At 37.0% G+C, this 25,934-nt stretch overlaps 1 protein-coding gene across 1 annotated transcript in view; it reads right to left on the bottom strand.

The window, feature by feature from the left end:
* diaph2 (diaphanous related formin 2) overlaps positions 1–25,934 on the bottom strand; it is a 760,530-nt gene that overhangs the window by 154,013 nt on the left and 580,583 nt on the right. Inside the window, exon 24 of the mRNA XM_031890756.1 lies at positions 23,666–23,838. Coding sequence (XP_031746616.1) covers positions 23,666–23,838 — 173 coding nt within the window. The remainder of the gene's footprint in view (positions 1–23,665; positions 23,839–25,934) is intronic.

The following is a 25,934-nucleotide window of genomic DNA, read 5'->3' on the forward strand; positions in this document are numbered from 1 at the left end:
ATTCGATAAAAAAATGAGATACCAATAAGTTTACAAAATATCATTCTTGTGCTGTAATGATTGCTTACGGAGCTGTAAAGAGTTTTTCTGAATTAAGCCCCCATTGAATTGTATTGTGTTAATTTTAACTCTATGCTGGTCTATTTTTGTGTGGGGTGTTAACCTCTGGGCTGCAGCTGAGCTATAAAACCCCATAGAACAGAATAGAGTTTGATTGCTCAAAGCAGCTCAAATGCATTCTGCAAATTGACACATTGATCAAAGCAGTAAATACTTTGATCAGTGTGTCAATTTGTTAAACACTTTCCTGACTGTCACTAAAAACTCAACAAAAATATCGAATTGTTTGAAATCCATCTGGATTTAACAGTTTGATGTTTAGCCAGTTATGTTAGGAGACATATACCTGTATATCAATATATATATATATATATATTGAATCCATTATATTTAAAAGTTATTTCCTTTTGCTTTGTTGTAATAAAACAGTACCTTGTACTTGATCCCAACTAGGATATATTTAATTCTTATTATTTTATAATGTAAATGAATCACAAGTATAATCACAAATGATCTGAGCCACAGATTGGCCTAAGACTTGTTGTGCAGTTATTTTAGCACTATGAGATGATTTAGGACAACAAAACATGAATCGATTAGGAACTAATCCTAATATAATTATCTGCAGCAACGATTATCTTCAGCAAGGGGCGCATCGGTTTAGAGCTAGTGGGATTAAAAAAAATTCCGAAAAATATTGTTTCACAGTACTTTGCAAATCTATGAAATGCCAAAAATACACATTTTGAATTCTTTTTACCACAGAACTCTATCCTAGGTGACTTGTACTTAATACCTCAATGCACTTATTGTTGCAGTAAGGTGTAACCAGAGGGAGCCAAATGGATGCCCCATATCTGCTCACCAATCTTCCTCTTACAGATGCCCATGCATTTAACAGCTACAAGGCTGCACAATTGCAATGGTACCCAAATGCATCCGATTCAACAAAATGAATGCAAATGCATTGTCGGAAATTTGATCAACTCACTATTTGCTGCAGGGGATGGTGCAGGGGCACACCAGCACTTTTGGGTAAAATGACCCCTATAGATTAGTAAAAGTAGTCACTATTACAAATAAAACTCAAGCCAATGAAACACATGAATACATTACTGTAATGACTTATTTCTGGCAGTGTACTTTAATTAGCCAATGAATTCAATGGACAAAATATGCCAGTCATAAAAAAATGCTAGAACTAAAGGGTGCATTTTAATTTAGTCAATGGTGAATTGTAATGATTCCCCTGAGATTAATGATACAGAATAAAGGTGACTTTAGTTGTCTCCGATTTTTCTGTAAAAAAAAAGTTTGAGCGTGCAGGAAGAAATGGTTGTTTCCTTTGTTGTTTACATAGTCCACTTTTTCCCCAGTAACAGTTCATAATATTTGCTGTATTTTGTTATTTTTAACAATGCATAAACAAATTGTGATGAAATGCTCAAAAAACCAAAGATCCTTATTTAAAATTTTGCCCCATGGTGCTTTGAAATGCAGAGTCACAAACTGATGGATGCTACACAGCGAGCTGAGCTGACTGAGCAATACACAAATAAGAGCCATGTAAGGCACCTACCTGCATTCCTTCATTTGTAACCGGACAGCAAAGCTTCTTGCCAGGGTGACAGCCTCTTTTTAATCTTAGAATGGAAGTGGCTTGATTAATTGATTGTTATTAGACCATGAAATTCTCATTTTGTAACCAGGGGAGTGGAGAAAAGAAAACAAATGTAGCTAATGAGGGAAGAAGAACCTGTGAAAGATCTGAAGAATGCCTGAAAATACTCTGCTTTGTTTCCTTATTATAATGGAAAGTGATACATATGGAGAAGTGCTGCACAATGAGCAGCACACAGACTGTACATTGCAATATAAAATGGAAGGCAAACTAAATCTTGTGTGTTTAGGAACTTGGAATCCCGTGCTAAATTGCAACCCCTTTGCTAGAGCTTAGTATTGCTCTTGCATTTAACGTTATCATTTATTTATTTTCCCTGCAGTGCCTTATTGTGTTTTTTCTATGTGCCATGTGCTAAGAGACCAATTAGTTAGCTCAGGGGATACCTGTGGAGTTGGCCCAAGCGACCAGTCAACGTTTGACAGTTTCAGATAATATAGCATTTTGAGTTAATGAAATGGTATATTGTACCTTAAACATGTTATTGAGGAAGCAGCATATGTCTTGTGACAATCGATTACAGTGCATCAGGCCTTTGATATACTGTACAATCCCATTTGAAGGATATTTATTTGCCTGTGTATAACAGCTTACTAATTGACTGGATTGGCTGAAGACTCAACAACATGGGATATGAAGTCCATCCTAGAGAGAAATGCAAAGATGTATGCATTTGGGGTGGCTAAACAACCCCTCGGATAGCAAAACTCTATGCCTAAAGGAAATGGGACAGAAAGGTGCATATTGTTGACAAACAGTTTACAGAGGTGTAAAGTTATATGAAACTATTCCAGAAAAGCCCTGGAACTAAAAGTGCGGGGGCTGCATGACAAGGGATCCAGATAGTAATGAGCTTCGCCAGGAATTTAGCAAAACTGAAAAATATGCAAAACGGTGTAAAATAATTTTTTGACGTGCGTTTTTTTTATGTCACTCAGCTAATTTTTTCTCTCGACAAATTTTTGCGATCATTTCCAAAAAAAAACCTGCCGATAGCAAAGTGCAAAAATTCATTGTGAATCTACGCCTGCCAAAAATTTCTCATCCCTAGATCCGAATGACCAGCCAGATTACACAAGATTATGTTTAGAGAAACAGGCACAACCGTGACTAGTTAGAAGGAAAGCATTAAGGCAGGAGGAAGCTGAGCTGGGGCAGAGAAAGGGGAGGAATGTGATGTCACAAGAGAAACAGTTCACTTCCATGTTTTCTGAGGCAGAGCTCTACCTGTAATATAATGTTATTAGCTGTAGTATATATACATTACCCTCCTTACATACTGCTGGCTTTAGGGGATAGAACTATTTGGGCAGGCTGCTTGTTAAGGTGCCCATACACGTGAAGATTCGCTCAATTGGAGAGATTGCCAAGCGAGCGGATTTCGCCCGATATCCCCACCTACGGGTGGGCAATATTGAAGAACATATAGGTTATTTCGATTGTATGGCCCTGCAGCCAAACAATCGAATTCTAATGGCGGTAATTGGGCAGTCGGTTCGGGGACCACATCAACGAGCTGATGCGGTCCCCTATCCGACTGAATCTTTTAACCTGCCCGGTTGATATCTGGCCAATTTTAGGCCAGATATTGGTCGGGTAAGGGTGTCGTTTCTACCCCTACATTGGCTGAATTCAGTAAGTTTCCTGGGCTTTGCTTTACTAATACTACATATTGCACAGTAGTTCTAGAGATATAGTTACTTGATTCAGAAGCCAGAGAGAGAGAGAGAGAGAAGCAGCATAGTAGAGTGGCCAGTTGGCCTTACCATCAGAGCCGGGCTTTCTGAGCTGGGTCTCCACAGCATGGGAGGGTGGCTATGGGACCAGCATGGCAAAGTGGTTGGTTGACCTTACCCTCTGAGCCAGGCATGTACGGCTCTAGAGAGTGGTGGCTACATGAGCAACATGGCAAAGTGGTTGGTTGGCTCTTCTGAGCCAGACAAATACAGCTTGAGGGAGGTCTCTACAGAGTGGATGGGTCTCTACAGAAGCAGCATGGTAAGTGGTTGGTTGATCTTACCCTCAGAGATCGACAGGGGCATCCGAGGGCCCCCCAGAGCAGATGGGCAAGCTGACTTGTACTCCATTGTTTTTAAAAGAAGTGCAAGTTTGGAATCAAGGATGGAATCAAATTGCCAAATTTTGGAAGCACAGTTTTACTACAAGCAGAGCCCCCTACAAGCTAACAATCCATATGGAGCTACACAATAGCTAATCACAGTCTTTATTTGGTACCCCCAAGGAACATTCTTAATTCTTATGTGGCTCACCAACACTTTTTACATCTGAGGGGGGCTCACGAATAAAAAAGGTTGGTAGAGGCAGCCTAATACTCAGTGGTGGATATAAATACAAAGTGCTGATCTCAAGTCTTCAGTAAGGAACGACAAAGCATAGTAGCGATCTCTTATGGAATTCTGGCTTTGAATATTGCCTTAGGGTGAGGCCAGCAAGGTCCTATTTATTTGATAAAATGTGAAGAAATGCTGTTGCCATTTTACCTATTTCTGGCTCCTGGTGTTTCATTTAGGTATGTAACAATGGAGTTCAGAGGGATGGGTTGGAAACAAAGGGTCAATTGAGGAGTCCCCTTGTCATGGGATTTTTACCAGTTTTTCAATAATTCACAACTCCACACCCCAACATTCATGGGTACTGTTGTGACAAGATCATGGTGATCTTATTAATATTCATGCATCCATGACCTGCAATATCTTTCCTCTGTCTCTTTAAAATTTAACTACAAGAGCACTGAGCCAAAATCTTGAAATTAATGAAAAAGCGTTGACCTGTACAATACTAAGGTAACACAAAAAACAATCACGAGTCACCACGTATTTTAATACTTTGCACCCATTTTCTGCAATAAGTAGGGCAAGGCCTACATTTTCTATATGAATACAGTGCTACCTACATTCAGCAGAGCTATATTTATGAGAGGCCCTAATTATGTTGTGCGACATATAAAGCTAACTTTGCAGTTTATTCTGCTTTTTGAGTGGCTGTTCCTGCTGGCATATCTACACTTGCCATTAGATGCTGGGTGGGAGGTGTAAATGAGTGGTTTATTTATGCTGTAATAGAAACCCATTATGGAGAGAATATATATTATACTTGCATCTATACATTTACATCTATATCAGCAAAATGGGCTTCTATAAGAAACAAAATGCCAACAACCAGGTTTTTGTATCAGGCTTTAATGGTACTTCTAATTCTTACCAAGTGCATTAGTCTAACTAGCTTTACCTACACTGCATTTTCTTTATGCATGGTCTCCCTAAGTGACTTATATTTCAATTCACCCACAATAAACTGTACATTGCTACACATACAAGTAATAATATCAGAATTAGATATGATTTAGCACTGTTTGAGAACACAGAACTTGGCTTGGATTCTTTGGCCATGACCTTCTAGCCCTTTGGGAACCCTGAAGTTTTGACAAATATGTATTCCAACCCAATTAAAATTGAAAAGAACAAGTCCATGGTCAGTTACTTCATTTATATATGCAAATATTTGCAGAATTCTTAGCAGTTTTCATTTCCTAGAAATCTGACCTCCTGTTCCCAGGGTACCTAACTGGAAAATATATACAGGCTTGCAATGTTTTTCTTGAAGGGTACCAGTCATTTAGGGAACTCTGAATTAAACTTTGACCTTTGCTGTGTGTTGATTTATACACAATTCATAAGGCCAAAAAGCTTTAACTGATCAAAACACCATTTATTAAAGTAAAATAATATTTATAACAATTTGGCTTTCATACCATTATACATTAATGCTACCTACATAAGACATTGTTTTTTCATATTTTTCCTATTGAATATCAGAATTATAATATTATATGATTCATGCCAGCTATGGCTTACATTTTATTGTAAACAAAGGGAAAATAGTGAAGTGATCATAAGTAGTGGGAGATTAGCATTATATTTTATGACTTGTTTTTTTTCAATAGAAACGCAAGGTGATCAGCCATTTCAATTCTGCTCAGACCATTGAATAACATAATATAGGCTGCTAATGTTTCATTTTTTATACTAAGCAAAATACCATAGTTACAATAGGTGTTCAACATCTCTCTGATATCTATGAATACTGCTTAAAGCCTGATATGTTTTGCAATTTAATACCATTTGATCAAGATATACAATACAATACAATTAATGCTGTACTAGTGAGTGTCATAACAGCAAAGGCACAATTTAAATCTTCTCAAAATAAGGGCATAACTATTTTCCCCACAAAATCTGTGGGGAAAATAGATCACCCAGATAATCTGGAAAATAGCCATAGTTGTAAGGGATTTTGTAGTGGGAAAAAGTGAGTCCTTCAGGCAAGGATCATTTATTGTGCAGCAGGTAGAGAAGGGGCAGCTGAAGTTAGCAACTGAATAGGTAGGAGTTGAAGAGAGTCGGTGAAGAGACTGGGACAGGCAGGAATGGAATGGCATGGGTAAAGGACAGGAACAGGACTGGAGCAGGAACAAGAACAAAAGGGTGAGCGCACAAGAGCAAGGGCTAGGGACCAGCCGCAGTGCTCAAGCAGAACTAATTACAAGGAAATGATATGGGAGGAGGGTTTAAACAGTGCAGAGTCAGCTATAATTGGCTGACCGTATCGGAATTACTGCTGAAGATAGGGAAGATAGGGAAGATAGGGAATAGCCAGGTGCACGAAAGAGAATGAATGAGGGACAAGAACTTGCCAGCTGCTTTCCTGGCCCAATGGGTAAGGAGAGATTCCCAGCTAACAATAACATTGTTTTACGCCTCAAACATCCAATAATGGGTCTTAACAATATTGTTGCCCACCTAGGACAATTTAAAACAACCAAGTCTAATAAAAAAAAAAAAAAAAGTATAAGAAAGTGTGTTTTTGGCCCCTTTTAATGTATACAAAGTTTCATGGCATGTTTTACCATCTATAATGTTTCCACTCACTTACAAATTAGAACATCTTTCTATAAATATATTATTTTTGGCAAAGTATCCCCCAAAGTTCATTTAACGTCATTAAGTTCCAATATAGCAAATAGCTAAATTGGAAATAGAAAAACAAGCCATAAATGTTTTTAAAAGGAAGGAAATGCCTTGCACCTTAAGAAATACTAGCCTATTATACTCTTTAAAAGTTTAAATATTGGGGTCCATCCCTTGAAACTACAGAGATAAGACCAATTAAAAGCCCTGAGAGACCCCTCTGTTATATGCTGTTTGTGGACTCTGTTGTCCAAGGCCATAGACTCCTGCCCTGACACATATTGTATATCATAAACATGTGGTAAAAATTACTACAGCACCATTGACCTAGTATAAAGTATGGCCTAGTTTCCTTGTTAGCTTTAATTAAGTAGTTAATGTATTGTGCCAATTTAAAATAAAATAATAATCAATCTAAAAAACTATTTTTACATAAAACTAAATTTCCTACTGTCTCTTAGTAATACTCAAAGATTTTTTTGTCTCTGATCTTGAGGGAACCATCTGGATTTCTAAAAGCCATCACAGATGCAGAAGAGACAGGTAATCACAGGGGTGGGATTTCTTCTGTGAAACAATGGCTTGTCTAACTGATGATTAATGGTAGAAATAGTAAACAAACTCAGTTTTGCTAAAAAAAATACCCTAGAAGGGGATTTACATTTTTATAGCACATAAGACTGAATCTAAATATGTTATAGAAGAGATTTGGAATTGTCTGCATGATTTGTCCCATTATTCCTATTTATAAGTGTAGCTAAAGGAGACTCAGTCACAAAATACCTGTCCCATAGTGTTTCTTTAAAGCATACCTGTTTGTTGTGAGTTCTCAGGCTGCACTAATTGATAAACCTGTAACCATGGTGTTGTGTCTAGTAAACAATTCTAGTCTAAAGCAACAACAGTTACTCATTTCACAAGCATCCACATGTTAGACCTTTGGTGTGAAATCCTGAATTCCAAAGCACAAAAAGAGATATATGGTGTATATGGAGATATAATCACACAAAGCTTACTAAAGGCTATTGATGCATAACGTAATAAAGGGTGGTATAGCTACCATTTTATTGATAAAAACAAATCCAAGGCCATCCTGTTGTGCAGCAGAACATTCCTGATTTTTAACCTGTTCTTTATTCATTTCCTCATTTAAGGTGGTGGTTTAATTAATGATGGCATTTTCAGGCTCTTACACAGGTGTTTTTTATGCATTTACAAACACATGCGGATTGAGTAGAAATGCACAAGTGTTTATATAGGTGTTTTTTTTTTTAATGCAGCTGTGTTTTTGGAGACTAGGATCACATTTATAATAAATTGATGCTCATGAGCAACTAGTGCTTCCTTTTACAGGATCAGAACCGTTGAAATGATCACGCTGACCTATCAAAGCAAAAACAGGTAAAGCTGTCAATTCATGTACCTGCTGTCCAGATATATTTTTCTATTTCAGCATAGTTAACAGGACAATCTTTTAAATCAGGACCTGTGCTGAACTAGGTATGCAACTACTGTGCAAAACCAACATTCTAAAATATTCAATGTTTAGGCATCTTTAACAATAAGCACAGTAGTTGACCCCGAGGCAATGCAAAGAATCACGTGTCTCCCCTTCCTAAACGAATGGGCTGAACCAAATCTATATACACATTCCCTAAAAAAAATAATACGTTCCACATCTCCTCTAGAGCATTTAACAGGTATATTTTAGTTCATGTAATGTTGTCAATCACTAAAATTACTTTGGGCACTGGGGTTCCAAAGGACAAAGCAATTTGTACTGTATAGTTGCTCTCCCATTGGACAAAGAGTCAATGTCTATCCTCAAGTCAAGTAATTTTGATAATTGCTTCTCTAAATGTTCTTTATATTTGCTTCTGATTATCAAGCACAATGGCTGAAAGCCACCTTGCAAAGGCAATGCAAATTTTAGATGACAAATTTAGCTGTCAGCGTGTCAACTTCAAAGAGGTTTATTGCTGTGCACCATTTATATAAAGCCCCCTCACTGGTAAAACAGTGAACACGTCTGGATATTAAAATGCATATTTTCGGTCAGGCTATGACCTTTTGTTTAGAATTCCCTCCAGCGGTAAATGAATCATTCACGCATAACCAGTAAATAGTTTTCAGCACATATAAATTGCAAAAATAAAACTGCATGTTTACTGGATTTTATGCTGGATTGTCATACCAGCATACTGAACACTAAACTCTAAAACTTGCAATATTACCAACATAGCAGGGAACACACAGCAAGTTATTTTCTGCTAGACCTGTATATCTAAAAGTTGTACGTGGACACACACGCACACACACTCTATCCAGAAATACTGCAGGAATATTTAACCCTGAACAAGGGACAAAGGAAATATAAATATCTTATTTAAGACCTAATGGTAGCAGTGTGTAAATAGAATACGTGTAAAGTTGGTGCCCCTAACAGTCATGTTCTCCTGGGACCACGTTATCTCTTTAACCTACACCTGAACACTCAGGCTTCTATGTGGCACATTATCTCCCAGGGGCTCTACAACAAATTCTCTATGCCAGGCTGTCCTTGCAATTTAACCCTCTCTCTTTCATTTCTAAGGTAAGCTAACTAATCCTAGAAAGGCACAGCTTCCCACCTAGTCTGTCTCAGTATGTCAGCTATCTCTGTAGCTGTTATTAGGCCAAAAGAGAATGTGCTCTGACATTGCATCTGCTTATATAGGCTCCTGAAGAGGACTCTGCCCCTACAGGCTACCCTTAGTGGTTGGTGTCATCTAGTGAACAGCCAAAGTAAAAATTTAACCATTTACACTGAAAGGTTATGTTTTACTTCCTTACACATATGGGATTATTCCAAAACCTTTTAACCACAAAAGCTCCATAATGCAGCAATGCCATTTCCAGGGTCCTGTGTAAACAACTATTTCTCATTTCTGGCTGATTTACATTGATTGTATTACAACGAATGAACCCCTGTAGGTAATCTCTAGTTAATACAAGGCAAATGGCTGGGTGACCAGGAGGCCTTCTGACCTGGGCACACAGTTTTCCCGGGAACCTGATAGACCAGTCCAACGCTGAATGCTGGGAGTAAAAGCTTAAAATTAGCCAAAATACCTGCTGTTTCATTTCCTGAGACAGCACTTTTTTTTTTAGTGCTAAACTGATATACCATTCAACATTTCTCAAAGTGTATTTGGTCAGTTTCGAAAACCTATCAAATTGCCTCTCACAGCTATAGGCGTCACTAGTATATGGCACTGCCTAGATAGTTGCTTCTACAAATGTATTTTTTTGTCCATCTATAACATATATGGTATTTTAGTGATTTAATCACAGACAAGAAAGTCAATAGACCATAAAGTTATGCAAATGGAAAACCCATTTCCAAAGGGACTTTCTTTAATAAAATCTTAAATAAACCAAAGCCAGCTCCCAATAGTGGTTAGTGAAAAGTTCTTGCAATTTTATTTAGCATTTTATCAATCAATAATACATAAATGTCAACAAGAGTCTAAACAGTCTTCAAACAAACTTGGCTGAGATTAATTTATATATAATGATATGTTCAGAAAGAGTAAATACCCAATGCGGTCTCATCCATCTAATACGTTGCCTGGAAGTAAGCTCTGCACTCATCTCTTTCTGTAAGCCCAATAGATTTATGTGCCGACTATATCCAGAGTAATCTAATATGAAATCACATGGACTCCTAGAGATGTAGTTAAACTAAAACTTCCAAGCTCATTCAGGTAACAGATGGCAATCATTTGATCTGGAAGAATGCATGAAATATATTATTGTATCGTAAATGGTGGAGGTAATACTGGACTACTCATTTAACTCTATTCTCACTTGAAGAATGGGCCTTTGATACATACAGCTCTTTACCTATATACATAGGTTCATTAAAAGACTTCTCTAACTACAAGAAAACAAGATGCAATAAGAAAGCTATAATGTCACAGTGTCTATTCCTTTAAAGCATTAGTGTGACATAATGTGAATGTATCATTATCAAGGCTCAGCTACTTGCTTGTAGCAATCAGACTTTTTTTTTAATCCTGCTTCATAATAGAAGTAATCCAAGCATGAATACATCATACTAGAGTACGTATCCTCGGATCTGACAAGAAAACACATCTCAGCACACAGGAATACAGCCGAGGAGCACTGCATCAGGTAAATTATTAATACTCCAGATGGGGAGAGAGAGATTATAATACACATAGCTGTTGTGATGCAGAATGTCACATTTGAATAGAAAGAAGCCCAACATAATATAATATAGGGTGGCTGATCCCTCAGGGTTCAGGTGAACACTCTCCAGGTGCTAAAAATATAATCTGTAGAATGCAGTTCTATTACATTTAGGTTTAACATGACATATTTGCTTTATGGCAGAAACCTACTGTATTTTGCCACTGTGCTCTATGTAATTCTTTCCTCTGTACAAAATGGACACTAAGTGATTTCTAGACTGATATTACTTCTAAGGGAACTTTCTTCAGTGACTTTCTGCCCCCCCCCCCCCCCCCGATATAATTATACTCTTAAATACATCTTTCTAAATTTGTATTTTCTAAAGGAATGACGTTACATTAAATCTGCGGGAAAAAAATGCAAGTTTATTATTAACAATAATAATATATATTTAAAAGGTTGTTTGGTAACATTACCTTATTGATGGAAAGTTGTGGCATAACCAAAGGAACAGAAGAAACAGGACAAAACTGTACTTTGCAATTTTAAGGGCTGGACAAAGGCAAAATAATTTATATGGGCATTAATATAAGTTCCTTGCAGATTTCCATTATTTCCCAGGTTGCAGATGATAAGCAAGGAACTATTTAAACACAAGCTTTGGGTAACTGCAGGGGGCATGCACCAAATAACACTTAGGAAGAAGACAAACGGGGCAATTAGTTGCTGTGATTTTTCAAAACTCAGTTGCGGCAGCTAATCGTCATGGCCTGTACAGCATATTTCAAACATGGCAACTTGTACATAAACCCCTTTTGTCTTTGCCTTTAAGAGACAGATTGCCTAGGTGCTAAATACCATTACCATCAGATTGACTGCAGATAGGGAAACTGGGCACACTGGGCATATTGCTAGATACAATATATCTCCATAAACCTACAGCACATATCCATCCATACCCAGAGGCAGAATGCTGTACATGCTTTGATAGCTGATTTCCTTAGGTACTTGGCCGAATCAGTGGAAACAAATCAAAACAGTCATGGAAAAATGGCATAACAGATGGAAAATATGCTTGGTACAAGCACAGTATATTTAATAAAAAGGTTTGTAAACCTAAAAAAAAACTGTACACATGTACACAGTGCATATTACATTTGTTATACAAATGTATGGTACACCGGGGTTGGTAGTTTGCAACTACTATGCAGACCATGATAATATTGAGACTGAGCCATTAAGTGAGGTGGTACAAAGGCCACAGCTTGTTTTATTTAATAACACACTATAACAGCTTACAAATTAAGCTTTGGAAAGTAATGACTTTGAATAATTCCTATAGGACTGAGCAGCCTCTGCCCAACCTCAGCAGGCTGCCATTACCTGGCCAGAATTTCCATGTGTACCATTTAAATTTTTCTCCCTACAAGCTGCAACAATGACAGAAATGGGTAAGCCACACCGCCGCTGTTTTTAACTCCTTGGCTGCTACACCTCCGCTGCCCCAACAATGAACCCTCTCCAGCAGTGAAGAGTCCCACTGACCAATTAGAACCTTACTACTATATTGTTATTGACCCTCACTCATACCAACCTCATGAGATCGCTCTCACTCCCTGCTCCCTAATTCAAAGGAACCTTTTAGATAGAGATGTAGCGAACTGTTCGCCGGTGAACTAATTCGCGCGAACATCGGGTGTTCGCAAGTCCGCAAACTTTTGGCGATGTTCGCCATTTTGGGTTCGCCGCGTTTTTTTTGGGCGTTATTTTTACAAAGTATTTTTCAGATAAATTTTTGCTTGATCCCCCTCCTGCATGCCACTGTCCAGGACGTGGCACCCTTTAAACAACTTTAAAATCAGTTTTCTGGCCAGAAATGGCTTTTCTAGGTTTTAAAGTTCGCCTTCCCATTGAAGTCTATGGGGTTCGCAAAGTTCGCGAGTTTTGCCGAAAGTCCGCGAACGGGTCCGCGAACATTTTTGGCGATGTTCGCTACATCCCTACTTTTAGACTTTAATTTATCCTCCCACAGACCACCAATGCATTGAATATTACATGACAACACAGGTTGTCAAGCCTATGGTTAGGAATCATTAGGATGGGATGCTGCGTGTTCTTAAGAGTTACATAAAGCTTTTACAAACCATAAGACAACTTCTTTTCAACTCCATCTCCTTTCCCGTTATGTTAGACATGTAAACTCTCTATGCACATAGTTATTTTTTCACCTTGCCTTGAGGGAAAGGCATTTTCTTTGGCACTCATTGCTTTGCAGCCCTTTCTTAGCAATGGTTGCAAAGAGCAAATTTCTTTTAGCAGCTCCTAGAAAATGTAGCCTTAATTTTACCAGATACAGCAAAAAAAAAAAAACCACTGCGTCCAGGTTACATTTAAAAGCCATTTTAAAGGGCCAATGAAATCTAATCAGTTTTTCCTTGCCCGGTCTGTTATTCTGCACTGTAATTAAGTCACTAGCATTATATTAAAACATTAATATATTAATAAACACCAAGGAATTTTTTTTTTTTTTTCAATGACTCCTTATTTTCTCTTACTGTATTTTTTTCAAGTCCCAAAATTAACTTACCACAGGAAAAGGCTAATGTTATTTAATTGCTTGCAGCGTGCTGCAGTAAAATGGATTTTTCCAACTATAAACCGTGTCAGGGAGCAAAGCTTAAAATGTGTGTGGTCTTTTGGAGGTTGAAAGCATTCACCTAATCAATTCAGTTTACAGCGAGCGTTCATTGGAATACCATTAAAGGACTAGAGTATTGGCTGCTGAGAGTTAGATTAATTAATGTCCTACCCAATCAGCCACCACTGTGTTATGAACAACAAACAACCAGTGCATTGACCTGCAATTCGTTGTCTTTATTGCCTGACTAAGAGGAGTTGACACCGGTACCACTCAGTTTCCATTAGCGATACATGAATCATTAACTGTTGCAGGATTGTTCCACCTCCCTGCAAATGTTTAATGAAAATGTTAAAAATCTAATAACTAACTATACTTATACATGTGGTATGCGGGTGTCTTAAATGTAAATAAACATGCAATGAAACCTCATAGGTTACAAATTCCTGATTTCTTTGACCCCTTACATACATGGCCTATTCCACTCCCAAGCAATATGATGACTTGAGCTATGCATTTCCGATCTTTAAATGCAGAGTTGGAAAAATGAATTGTAAAGCCTTATATGCACTGTGCTACATTTATGAATGGCCCTCTTTGGGGGTAGTTTATAAATGTAGCACAGCACATATATACTGTATTTACATGTTTGTTAAATATTGCGTTATTGTGCCTGTCTTTTTTGGGCACAAATATTTGCAAATGAATGAGTGTGTGGATGTGGTCACATGGGGCTCATTTGCAAACACTGAGCAAATTTGCACCTGGGCAATATCCCATAGCAACCAATCAGTAATTTTTCTTTTTCAGCTAGCTGCAGGTAGAACAGTGAAAGCATGCATTTGGTTGGTTGCTATGGGATACTGCCCAGGGGCTAATTTGCCCAGCCTTTATAAATTACCCCCACTGTGCACAAAGTAATTGTAAAGTAATTTTAAGAATATAAAATCTGTTTATACAATTCAAATGCATAATACATACCTGTTTGCGCATACATATTTGAAATTTGTGATTGCGTTATATTTAAAAAGCTCTTATGGACAATCACGTGAATTACATTTGCAATTATATTTGCACAATACATACATTAATCTTGTCCAGGTTTTTACATTTAAACCTACGCATGGCAAATATGTTCCCTATGCAAATCATACGTTTAGAAATGAGCCCATGTGTGTCTTTTCTGAATAACAAACAAAATAGCTGATTTTCTATAACACACAAAACTGAAAATACTAATTTGGCAATGGGGTGTACTTTGTACTCCATGGCCAAAAAATGCTTTTGCACCTGTGTCCCAGGGAATAATAAATAACCCCAAATATGTTTTGACCTTAGAACTGCAGATGCTATTTGTTAAAGGCTAGAATTGGATTTAATGGTACCTATAGGTGCATGCTAGCTTTTTTGTCACATAGAAAACAAAAATCAATTTTCAACCAACTGCAATTAACAGCTACAAATTTCCCAAAATAACTAAAGCCTACATGAGGGTAAAACTAAACAATTTACTGTTTTGTTTCTAGTAGCAAACGTGAAAACATTTGTTGCCAGTGGCATTCCTTCTTCAGAGCTTTAGAATTTTTTTTTTTGTGCTAAGAAAGAAATATGGGCAGAGAGTCAAAGACAAATTCCTGGAACCCAACAGTTTTAAGTGCAAGGTCATACAGGAAGTTAGGCTTGGCAACCCCAATATGTATTACTTAAATATACTTAGACACTTCAGAGCAATCCTCTGGCTATGCCCATGATTCCAAAGGCAATGAACCAAAAAAATAAGTAGTTTTCAGTAAAGAAATGTGTGAAGTGTATAATTACTAGCAGTACATACACACAAGGGATTTGATTGCATGTAGAATTAGTTCTTGCACCTCTAAAAACTGCTTTTTGCACCCTAATCTGATCATGTGCTTTGGCTGGATGATGTTTTCTTTTACATTGAAATTAACCTAAAGTTGGATACAACAAAAATAAAACTTGAACCACACTCTGTGGCATTGATACAGGTATGAGATTTAATATGTGAAAATCAATTAGCCAAAAGCTCTTAAATATAGGGATGCCAGTTCTAATTTTAAAAAATGCCCTCCTTGACTAATTGTATTATTCTCTGTATATTAACTGGGCTAGCAGAAATCCATGTTCATGGGTAAAAAAAAATCCCATTATTTGCGAATTTTTCAGCAAAGCGAAACAGGACAGATTCGCTCATCACTAATTGAAAATGTATTTAGCCCCACTTAATAGAACATCTAAAGTTCTAAAGAACAGCAGCCCTCCTGCGTATTTATGTTTGAAATGGAGAGAATGGATGAAACCATATCATGTATCTTGCTATGTCTTGTGAGTGCGTTTTCTAGAACTAAATCTGGTCATACACAGGCCACCATTGACTGGTGACTTATTTGGCAGCTTATTTGCCAATCTATGGACCAACACTTGAACTTCCACCTTATACTTATAGTCAGGTGTTATCTAGTGATTCATTTCTTGATGGGTGTGCATTGGGCCCCAACAGAATCCAGTTGTATGGCCAAATCAAAGATCCACAAGTAAGTCTAGTATGCGTAAGTCCTTGCAAAGATTGCCATAAATAAAATTATATTGTGGGGGTCCAGTATCCCAGAATACCTGTTTCTGTTGCTCAAACAAATAGCAAGCCACTGACGTAACTAAACTCAGTGCTTGATATTAAGCTCTCTTTTGAATTAAACATCATAGGAAGAAAATGTTTCTACTGTTTTCTTTACGATGCTTAGGATTATTTTTCCTAATCAAAAGTAAATATAAAAAGGAATGTTTTAGAGTTTTTATATCTGGATAAAAAGAGGGGTTTGCCATTTGTGAGGCTGTTTGATTTAAAAGTTTTTTTTTTTTTCAAGATGAATAGACTGATGGTGAGCCCTATTGGTGAGTCCTGGACAAAATACCATTTACCTATTTACAAAAGCAGCCCTGTTACAGTTATAAACTTTTGCTTTTAAAGTTCTGAAATTTGAGCTTAAAATATATTTTGAACTTTGCACTGGCCTGGTTTTGACTGTAGAACTTTTGAAAAGATCACTTGTATTTAACTACAGGGATCATCATTGGGTGTATGTTCTCATTTTTCTTTTTATGAAGCTAAAATGGGTTCAGTTACTTAGGCCCTCAAAGCAAACTAACATCTGTGTAATCATTTTCCCCTAATTAGCAATCTGTATATTACAGCCTTATGGGTATTTAACACATTTTCAGGCAGGTTCACACATTTATTTTACACAGGTTGTATTTCACTTTCAGAGAGCAAACTGTTATATTTTTGTCAGAGCACCTGTGATACAAACTGTATTGACCTAAAATTAAAATTTTCCATTTGAACAGGTTGAACAGAACAGGTTTTAAAGGGGCCATTTGTCCAACTTAACCTAACATTTGGCAATTGATTTGTTTTAATTACTGAATGAAAAGCACATTCCTTCTGTCTTCCAGTAGCACACAGAGACCCATCCCAAACGTTTCCCATCCTACATGCGCCAGTGTTTTTCCTGGCCTACCTATGGTAGGTGTGCATCATAATGTTTGTAATGTTATATAAAGGTACTCAGTGCAGTTTCCTAAACACAGAAACCATATTTTTCCAGCTAGCTAGCATGCAGTGCAGAGGTGGTGCTGCCCCAGAGTCCCGGTCCCGTGAGGCTGGCAATTCTCCTTCCCGTCTTTAAGCTTCACAGGTGCAGAGGAGAGGTAAGATTTCATCAGTGGTCTGAGCTCTGCAGCTTTGGGTGTGAGCTGCATATTCAGAAAGGTAAGCTGGGCTGTTAAAGCATATTTCACCTTTTTATATATGAGTGGAGCCGTTATCTCAAACTGCTTACAGAAGAACTTATTCACCACAGGAATAAGTTCAGTTTAGAGCAGAGGGTGATAGTAGAGGGGACTCGAAACAGGGGTGGAAAAGGAAGTGAATGGAATGAATGTGGAAATGGGAGGGAAGGGGCAACTGAGAAGTAAAAGAAGAAATGGGAACAAGACAGACATAAGAATGAATATCTTAAAGCCACCAACATCAGCTCCCCTGTACCTCTGGGTAGGTAAAAGGGAATGCAGTTTTGTACACTGGGTGGAGTTCAGTTTGTGGGTTCCCATTGGGACCCCTTTTTATGCAAACCATCCGTGACTGGGGGTCAGCTGTTTCTATAGTCAAATATGCAAGAGGTTTCAGGGTTTTGCAGAATACGAGAGACTTAACTATCTACATTGAGCTACAGACTATAATGAATAATGAATCCCCAACTAAAATGTTATTGTATTTGGTCCATAAATTCAACAACCCAAATTGAAGTGATGGCTATTGGTGCCCTCTAGCTATTGTTGAACTATAGATCCTCGGTGAACTGTGTAGCTGAGCATCAAAGACTGAGCATTGTATCTATAAGCAGGTATTACTTTTCACTGATCTGCTAGCAATCAATAAACGAAAGGCAACACAAAATCACTGAGAAGTACAAGCTCTCATCCCGTGCTGCCTTTCCTTTTCCATGCCACTCAAAAATAATGCAGTAATTACTTATTTATAAAGAACATTTTGCTGAAATGCCATATTGTCAAAGGAAGTCCATGGTTCAGCAGGGAGTCATTCCTGTTTTCTCCACTCTGAGAAGATTTCATCAGAAGAACAAAAGTTAGTTTGGTGAGTGACACTGATTGCTTTGGACAATGAATAGGAGGGAAAAAACAATGTCATTCACTGTAACAGATTCTGACGCCACCCAGCATCTCATAGGAGAGAATGTCATCTCTCTGACATGCTTCAATTTTGCACTAAGATAAAACACAAATAGTGAAATTATTGTTTTTAAAGATTCATTTGTGCTTTGGGTGTTTTATATAGATCTAAAGCTGTGCCTGATTGTTTGTGTGGAGAAGCTTTCATTTAGTATTCTCTCTGTATCTCCCGTTGTCTAATGAACTTTCTGCCTGTACACACAGCTACTGTGCCTCTCACCAGTGTACTCTTCCACAAGCAGGGGGGCTAATTTCTATGTTTTTCTGCTATAAATATGTCCTTCTAAAAATTCTAGTGCTATTAAAAAGATTATCTCAGCAAATGATTTGATTCCCTCAGACACAAAGGAAGGCTGTTGGATTTTATCCATGGTTGCACAGCTGAAGACTGTAGACTGTAAAACCATATTACAAACCACAGAGTACTGTAATATGTTCAATTTTAATTGTAAGTGTATACATGCCATACAAGGGATTAGAGAAATGTGCTAAAGTAATGTTAACATTTATGAAAATTAAGTACATATTGTTTAATGTTTTCTGCAAGAGGGTGGTAATTGTAATACAACTACATGTTATTATACTCTACAGTTGAAATATACTCTACAATCTGTGCTGACTTGTGCTGTACAATGCTGAGTGTATACCTAAATCCTTGTCATAAAGCAAAATAACTACAAGTACCATAAAAAATCCTCCAAATGAGTGGAAAAACATTTTCAACATGAATTTAAAGCAGGGAGTTCTAATAAAATAAAAGTGAATGGGCCATGTAAACCACCAGTGAATCTAGCTGGCTGTGTCTTCCTAGGGATGCAATTGTGTCACGTGCAAGTTGCAGGATAATGGCCTAGAAAACCATACAGATAACCCACTTACTACTCACTTGTATTTCTTACAGAAACAGCCCAATAAGATGTCAAGACAACTCAACTTGGCTTTGCAATCCTGATGGAACAACAACATATACGTATTCCTCAGCTGGGTACTCACTTATCACAATGTGTGACATAAGTTCCCTAGTGTGATAGCTCCCTTAAGGGAATAAAAAGATTTATGGGTGGAAAAAATAAAAGTTTTAATGGATTCATGACTTACCATCACATCTTACTTATAGATCTCACCAAAAATATCATTGGCTTCTAGCAAGCTATTATACTTTTGCCCGTCAGACATAAAGACTTTGCTGAACAAAGATACGTTATCCAGTACATTGGGTAAATGCATTAATGCTCAAAGCTAGTAAAAGGCATGGATTTCTCTTTGATTTTTTATTTAATCTGTATAAAATGTATTTTTACAAAAAAAAGTAACCTGAATGAAAAATAATATTCTATTGTGTTCAGCATCTCTATTCAGCCAACTGACCTTATGGTTATCTGGATTATTGTAAATGAGATTGGCTGACTCCCAATGTTAATGGGTAATGTTATTTATAATGCTGCCCTTAATTTTAAACCTCACTTCTGAGTTTTTTTTTTTTTATTGGTGTAGGTCTCTGCATATGTAAAAGGTTTGAGGGCAACCATGCAGTCAGTGTAGGTGTATAATGTATAGGAGAAGATATAATTTTATAAAAGGTGTATATTAGCTTAAATTGTGCTGATTTACTTAATCAGATTGCTATATGGAGATACAGTTTTGTATGTATGTGCCTCTAGAATTCAGTTTTCTATTTTCCACCATTGTAAGGAACCAAACTATATACCTTTACAACGGGGCTGGGTCCATCTGATCCTACGGTTTGGGCAAAACAAAGCCAGAGTTATTTAACTCTTGTTTTCTTTCTCTCATGCATTTTTTTCCCTTCATGTAATATTTTTTTCCCGTTAAACCATCAATACCAGAAAACACAAGTGAGTTAGATACCCTTGAATATTGCAGGCCTCCATAAAAATATAGCACATATAGCACTTTCACTTCTGTTACAGCTGCATGATTTCCTGTCAGGTGATCTCTGAGGGAGCATACATATATGCCAATTTGGTAAGATCCTTTAACAGGTCACTTATTATGAAATAAATTATCTGTTGGCAAAGTATTAATTCTGAAGGTATGGTTTTCCGTTAAACTCACATTTTCTGACCTTGTTTCACCCAAGCAAGTGATCATAAATCAGCCCTCTAGTCCTTCAACTGTCCTTTTCCAGTTGTCTGATGTTTTTCATTTGTCAACATTAAAACTCATATTACTGCCACAAAAATACTTTGAAAACTTTTTTTATTCTTTCTTTGACTTGATTTGTAATGCCTGCATCTCTGCGCATTAGCGTTTGTTTGGTGCATCTCCTACCAAGAACAACAGCTGAAAATTCCTTATCTATTTCAAGAACAATAGCACTCGATTCTGAGCCATCAGACTACCTGCCGCTTCCTCTCGCATGAGCAAAACATGAAATCAATAGAATCAATAGGTATACAGACAAAAGAAATGTTTCGGCTGCAAACAAAATGCTTGAATAAATATTTCAACATGAAAAGAATGGAATGATTGCAGGGATGCACCCTGGACATTGCCAGTGGGAGAGAGGGCCCCCCCATCAAGGAGTTCTTGCAGAACAGGAGACAGCAATAGAAATAATGGAAGATAAATCAAGAAATTTAGCAAACCAGCATTTTCTTTTAGAATTCTTAATGTTTCTTATGGCACAATATACAAATAAGGCATGTAACTGGTAACTTGGCTTAGAGAAGACATTGCAACAAATTGCAGGTTTGAACTACAATAGTGTTCTACCATCAGTAGGTGTTTAATAAATAAACATTTATATGATTTTTTCAGACGGGCTTGGGGAACAAGGCCCACTTCCCACTCACGCCCCTTGTTTTAATTGTGCAACGGGGAGAGAGGGGGCAGCATTGGGGCTGCTGTCTCTACCCGCTACACCCTTACAACAGGGTATGAGAAGGAGAGTGGCCCGACGGGGGCCAGGTAGGAGAATTACCACTTGGTAAGAGAGCAGCTGGGGAGGGGGGATTTATTTATTAAATACTCATGGCCATTTGCATCTGCAGGATATGCTTTCTCTATAGTTATGCCACTGAAGATGTGGAGATGAGCAAAGCCTTACATGGCTTTTGTGCAAACATTTAGTTTGGCAATTTTGAAATTGTGGAAACTTATTGACTAAAATGCAGTTTCTCAGTTGAAAAGCATGAACATATCTGCTCCACTGTTACATATCTGAAACTATCAATATTACATTTGTTGAAATCGTAAGAGTGCTCTTTCCACTGATCTTTTCACACTTACATTTGCAGAAGAACAGCAAGGAATCACTGAAATTTTATTTAAAGAATTACTGAATCTGTTTTGTCAGTTCCAAGAAAAAAGAGCCCACAGATTTGTGGAATTCATGTTTCTTATAAATTCCTGTGCAAATTATTTTACCCAGATTGATGAATTATTTTCTACTTTTTACCAAGTAAAACCAATTGTGTAGCTCTAGGTGTCATTGAGCTTTAACCTGAATGTTGGCCAATGTTGGCATCTTGAGGGGAAACGTCCTTTTTAATTCTTTTTTTTTTTACTCTCACCTGTCCCGCTGTATGGAAATTATAAAGCAACATTCTAGTGGTTGTTCTAGTGTTGTACATTCCCTGAAAGGGGGCCAGTCATGAAGTAGTATAGATGAACATTGTTGCCTATTTTTAGTACCCAGTGATTGATAAATGTAAGGGCTACCAGTAAAGGAGATGTAAGCACTAATGCTGTATTTTATATTCTGGAATTACTGCTCAGCTTAATGCTCCCCAACCAGTGGTTTGTGAGAAACCCCTTTGATGTTGCTTCCAGTGGACTCAAAGTAGGTACACTCACTTTTATATATATTTCTGTCTTGGATGCAAGTTTTAGAGAGCAAAGATACAGTTTTATTCCAAACATGGGGATACCAAATAGCCAATCACAGCCCCTATTTGGCATACTAAGAAACTTTTTTGCTTGTTTGGCTCACCAACACTTTCTACATCTGAGTTTAGCTCACAAGAATTTAAGATTACTAGGCCTACTGGGGACAGATCTTCACTGCTAGAAGGCTGTGGACGACTCTGGCTGTTACAGAATCCCAAATCATAACCATACCGCATAACTAGTTTAATTCTGTGTTAAGCTTTAGTTCTCCATTAAGAGGCAGAATTTAAGTCTATCCAACAATCCTGTAAAATAACAGGCTGATTTAGCTGCTTAATATTAGGGGAATATGCTACTTGAGTAAAAAATACATTTCTTCTGTCAAAAACTTCAATGGGAGTTTGAAATCTCTTGGGTACTTAATAATCATATAAAGGTTTGTAAAAAGTAAAATACATTGTAGTTTGTAAATATGTTCTATCAGCTTTTTGTTAAATATTACTATTAGCTGTCACAGTGGGCAACTACTGAGAGGAAAGCAACAAATAGTGTAAAATTCCTTATTTTTAATTACTGTTACATAGCTAACTGGGTTGAGGGAGGGACATATATATTGCTCTTTCATGTTCACTATTTATACAACTTTACTGGTACAGTGGTGTTCTGGAGTATAGAGATAATGAGTATTTCTAGTCATGGCTAATTCATATCAACAGTATTTTTGTTTTATTCAAGTTTTTATTACAAGTTTTACTTTTTTTTACTTAGATCAAAAATTCCATTCCATATGAAATCCTTAAAACGTTTACAAAATGAACATGCAAAAAAATCCTTTCTTCTTTCACAACATTCAGTCACAAGCCTTCAAGCAATCAGCAACACATTCTTTTGTATCTTACATTCACACTTTTATTCCCTAATATATAACCATGCACTTGCATTTTAAACATCAACAGTTATTTAGGTTAACATTACTATCCATAAACCTCTTGAGTGGAACCCATTTTACTTTTCTTGATGTCTTCTTCAGTTCTCCAAGCAATCACTCTGACCCTCAGTAACCTTTTTCCATTGTTTCCACTTGAGTCTCTTCATTTATATTCCTACCTAGCTTCCATCTTTTCCTCACTTTAAGATTTAAAGATACCATTAAAGTGTTATGGGCTCATGAAAGATGACCATAGCATTGAGTAAATATAGCTGGAAGTCATATTGGTTTAATGTGCCTGGACATACAGTATATAATAGACGTGATACAACTACATAGGCTTCTTCAAGTGCGGTCTTGTCTGAGCTTTAGTCATGTAAAATTATTTTTTCCCAAACGACTTACTACATCTGGAGAATGCTACATTTACTTCATGCTTATAGAACCAGGAAGCAAGTCAATGCAAAGATGTGTACATTTATTTTTTTCTTCAACAGTTCCAAACAACATATCTGTCCTGTTGCAAAACTACAGAATATTTTTTAGTCACTTACCAAGAATAAAGTACGGAAACTGCTGAGATCTCCGAAAAACTCCTCCACGCTCACCGCTTTGGCATCGAAAGTGAGGTAGTCTCCCAAGTTATCATACAGCTTGTTCATGTGGTTGTACATGTTGGAAAGCTTCTCATACTGTTCTCGGGCACCCTTTGCAAAAATGTAAGTTGCTGTTAAGGAAAAACCTTTTTGAGATCTACAATATTCATTTCCGAGTCTAGAATTGAAAAGTAAAAGCTCCTATGCAAAAAAAAAAGGTGAAAAGTGTTCAAGCAGTATGACCCCTGACCCTAAAAAACAAATCTACAACTCAAGGATTTTTTTTCTCATGTAAATGCTGTTAATGAGGTCTAGTAACCCATTACAACCAGCAGTTAGCACTGACTATTCTACTGTTTTAAAGTCTATTATCCTGAAGCCCATTATCAAGAAATATGAGTGCCATTTCACATAGACTATTTTAATCATATACAGGGTAATTGTTTAAAACTAATATCCTTTTTCTCTGTCATGATAACACAGTACCTTGTACTTGATCCCAGCAAAGATAATAATATTGAAAGCAAAGCAATCTTATTGGGTTTATTTAGTTTTCCTTTTTCTTTTAGTAAGCTTATGTTATGGTGATCCAAATTTCAGAAAGACCCTTATCCAGAAAACCCCCAAGCCCAAAGCATTCTGAATAATGGGTCCCATACCTGTATATGCTTTGTTGCTATAGCTTTCTATTACGTATACTGTTACAGGTATAGGACCCATTACCCAGAATGCTCGGGACCAAGGGTATTCTGGATAAGGGGTCTTAACATAATTTGGATCTCCATACCTTAACTCTACTAAAAAAATCAATAAAACGTTAATTAAACCCAACAGGATTGTTTTGCATCCAATAACGATTATTTAGATCATAGTTGGGAATCAATTACAAGGTACTGTTTTATTACTACAGAGAAAGGAAATCCATTTTAAAACTCTGAATTATTTGATTAAAATGGAGTCTATGGGAGACTGGCTTTCCGTAATTTGGAGCTTTCTGGATAATGGGTTTCTTTTCATCCTGTTCATCAAATTTATTAGAAAATGTAGTACAGGTATGGATCTGTACTACAATTTCTAATATTTTTGGATGAATAGGTAAATAGAATACTGTTCAGTAGCGGCTTAGAGGTAGCAGTTTCATTTTGCTTTTTTATAACTAAAACATATGTAATTGCCAACATTCTCTGTAATTAATGTATGCAGAATCATATCACTTCTGTTGTACAAAATAAAAACAACCTTACAATTGATGTATCTTTGTTGCCATTTATTCTTCTAAACAAAACCGACTTTGATTTTAGTATTCCAGTCCTTTGTGCCTGAAATGCTGGCCGACTAAATATATCTCAGTTGAAAACATTCACAACTCTGTCCCTAAATTATTGTATCATTAGTGATCTTTTGCACCAAAGGCCAGTTTCAACATTTATCTTTTGAAATGTAATCAAACTTTTTTCACTCAGTCTAACTGCCGAGACGTTCCAATAGCTTTTCAGCCTGACAGCTGTTGATACACGGTAATCACCTGATTGATTCTATACATCTCATGACTTGATGAGATACCCGGCACATATACTGACAAACTACAAATGCACAGAGGTAAGAAAATATAGAAAGTCTGTTATAAATAATTGCTGTGTGTATCGATATTGATCCTGTAACATTTTCGCAAAGGACTGGTGTGTGTGTGTTGACAGAACTAGAATGTTATTTGAAACTGCATTTCTGCAGCCGTTTAAGATCTTGGGGAATAAATGTATGCCTTGAGCTTAATTCTTTATTTGTTAAAGAACCTTGTGCAGTTCTTTTTAATTTCAGTGACCTAGCAACATAACGTGCTATACTTAGATTCACCGTATGCTCTATTCATTGGTAGGCTACCCGAGTAGCATTTATAGGGCCATGACCCCTTTTTTTTTTCTTCTGCCTTTTGACCCCACTGCATTATTACTAGTACAGATTGGCAGACAATTGCTTTGTTAAACATTAAGGATCAACACATTATTGCAGCACTTTTACACAGCTACTGCATGAAAGCAATCTGCAGACTGCAAAGTAGGGTAGAGAAAACATTTCTTCAGAAGTTGTCTGTAATTCAGAAGTAACGGCCATAAGTGATCTTTATCAGCATATATATAGTCCCACAGATTTTTTTTCTTTTTGCACATGTCGAATAGTAGTTGCCCCATTGTTATCCTGTATTGGATGCTCCACAAATGTTATTGTT

Source organism: Xenopus tropicalis, chromosome 8 (genome assembly GCF_000004195.4).
Source record: "Xenopus tropicalis strain Nigerian chromosome 8, UCB_Xtro_10.0, whole genome shotgun sequence".
Lineage (NCBI taxonomy): Eukaryota > Metazoa > Chordata > Amphibia > Anura > Pipidae > Xenopus > Xenopus tropicalis.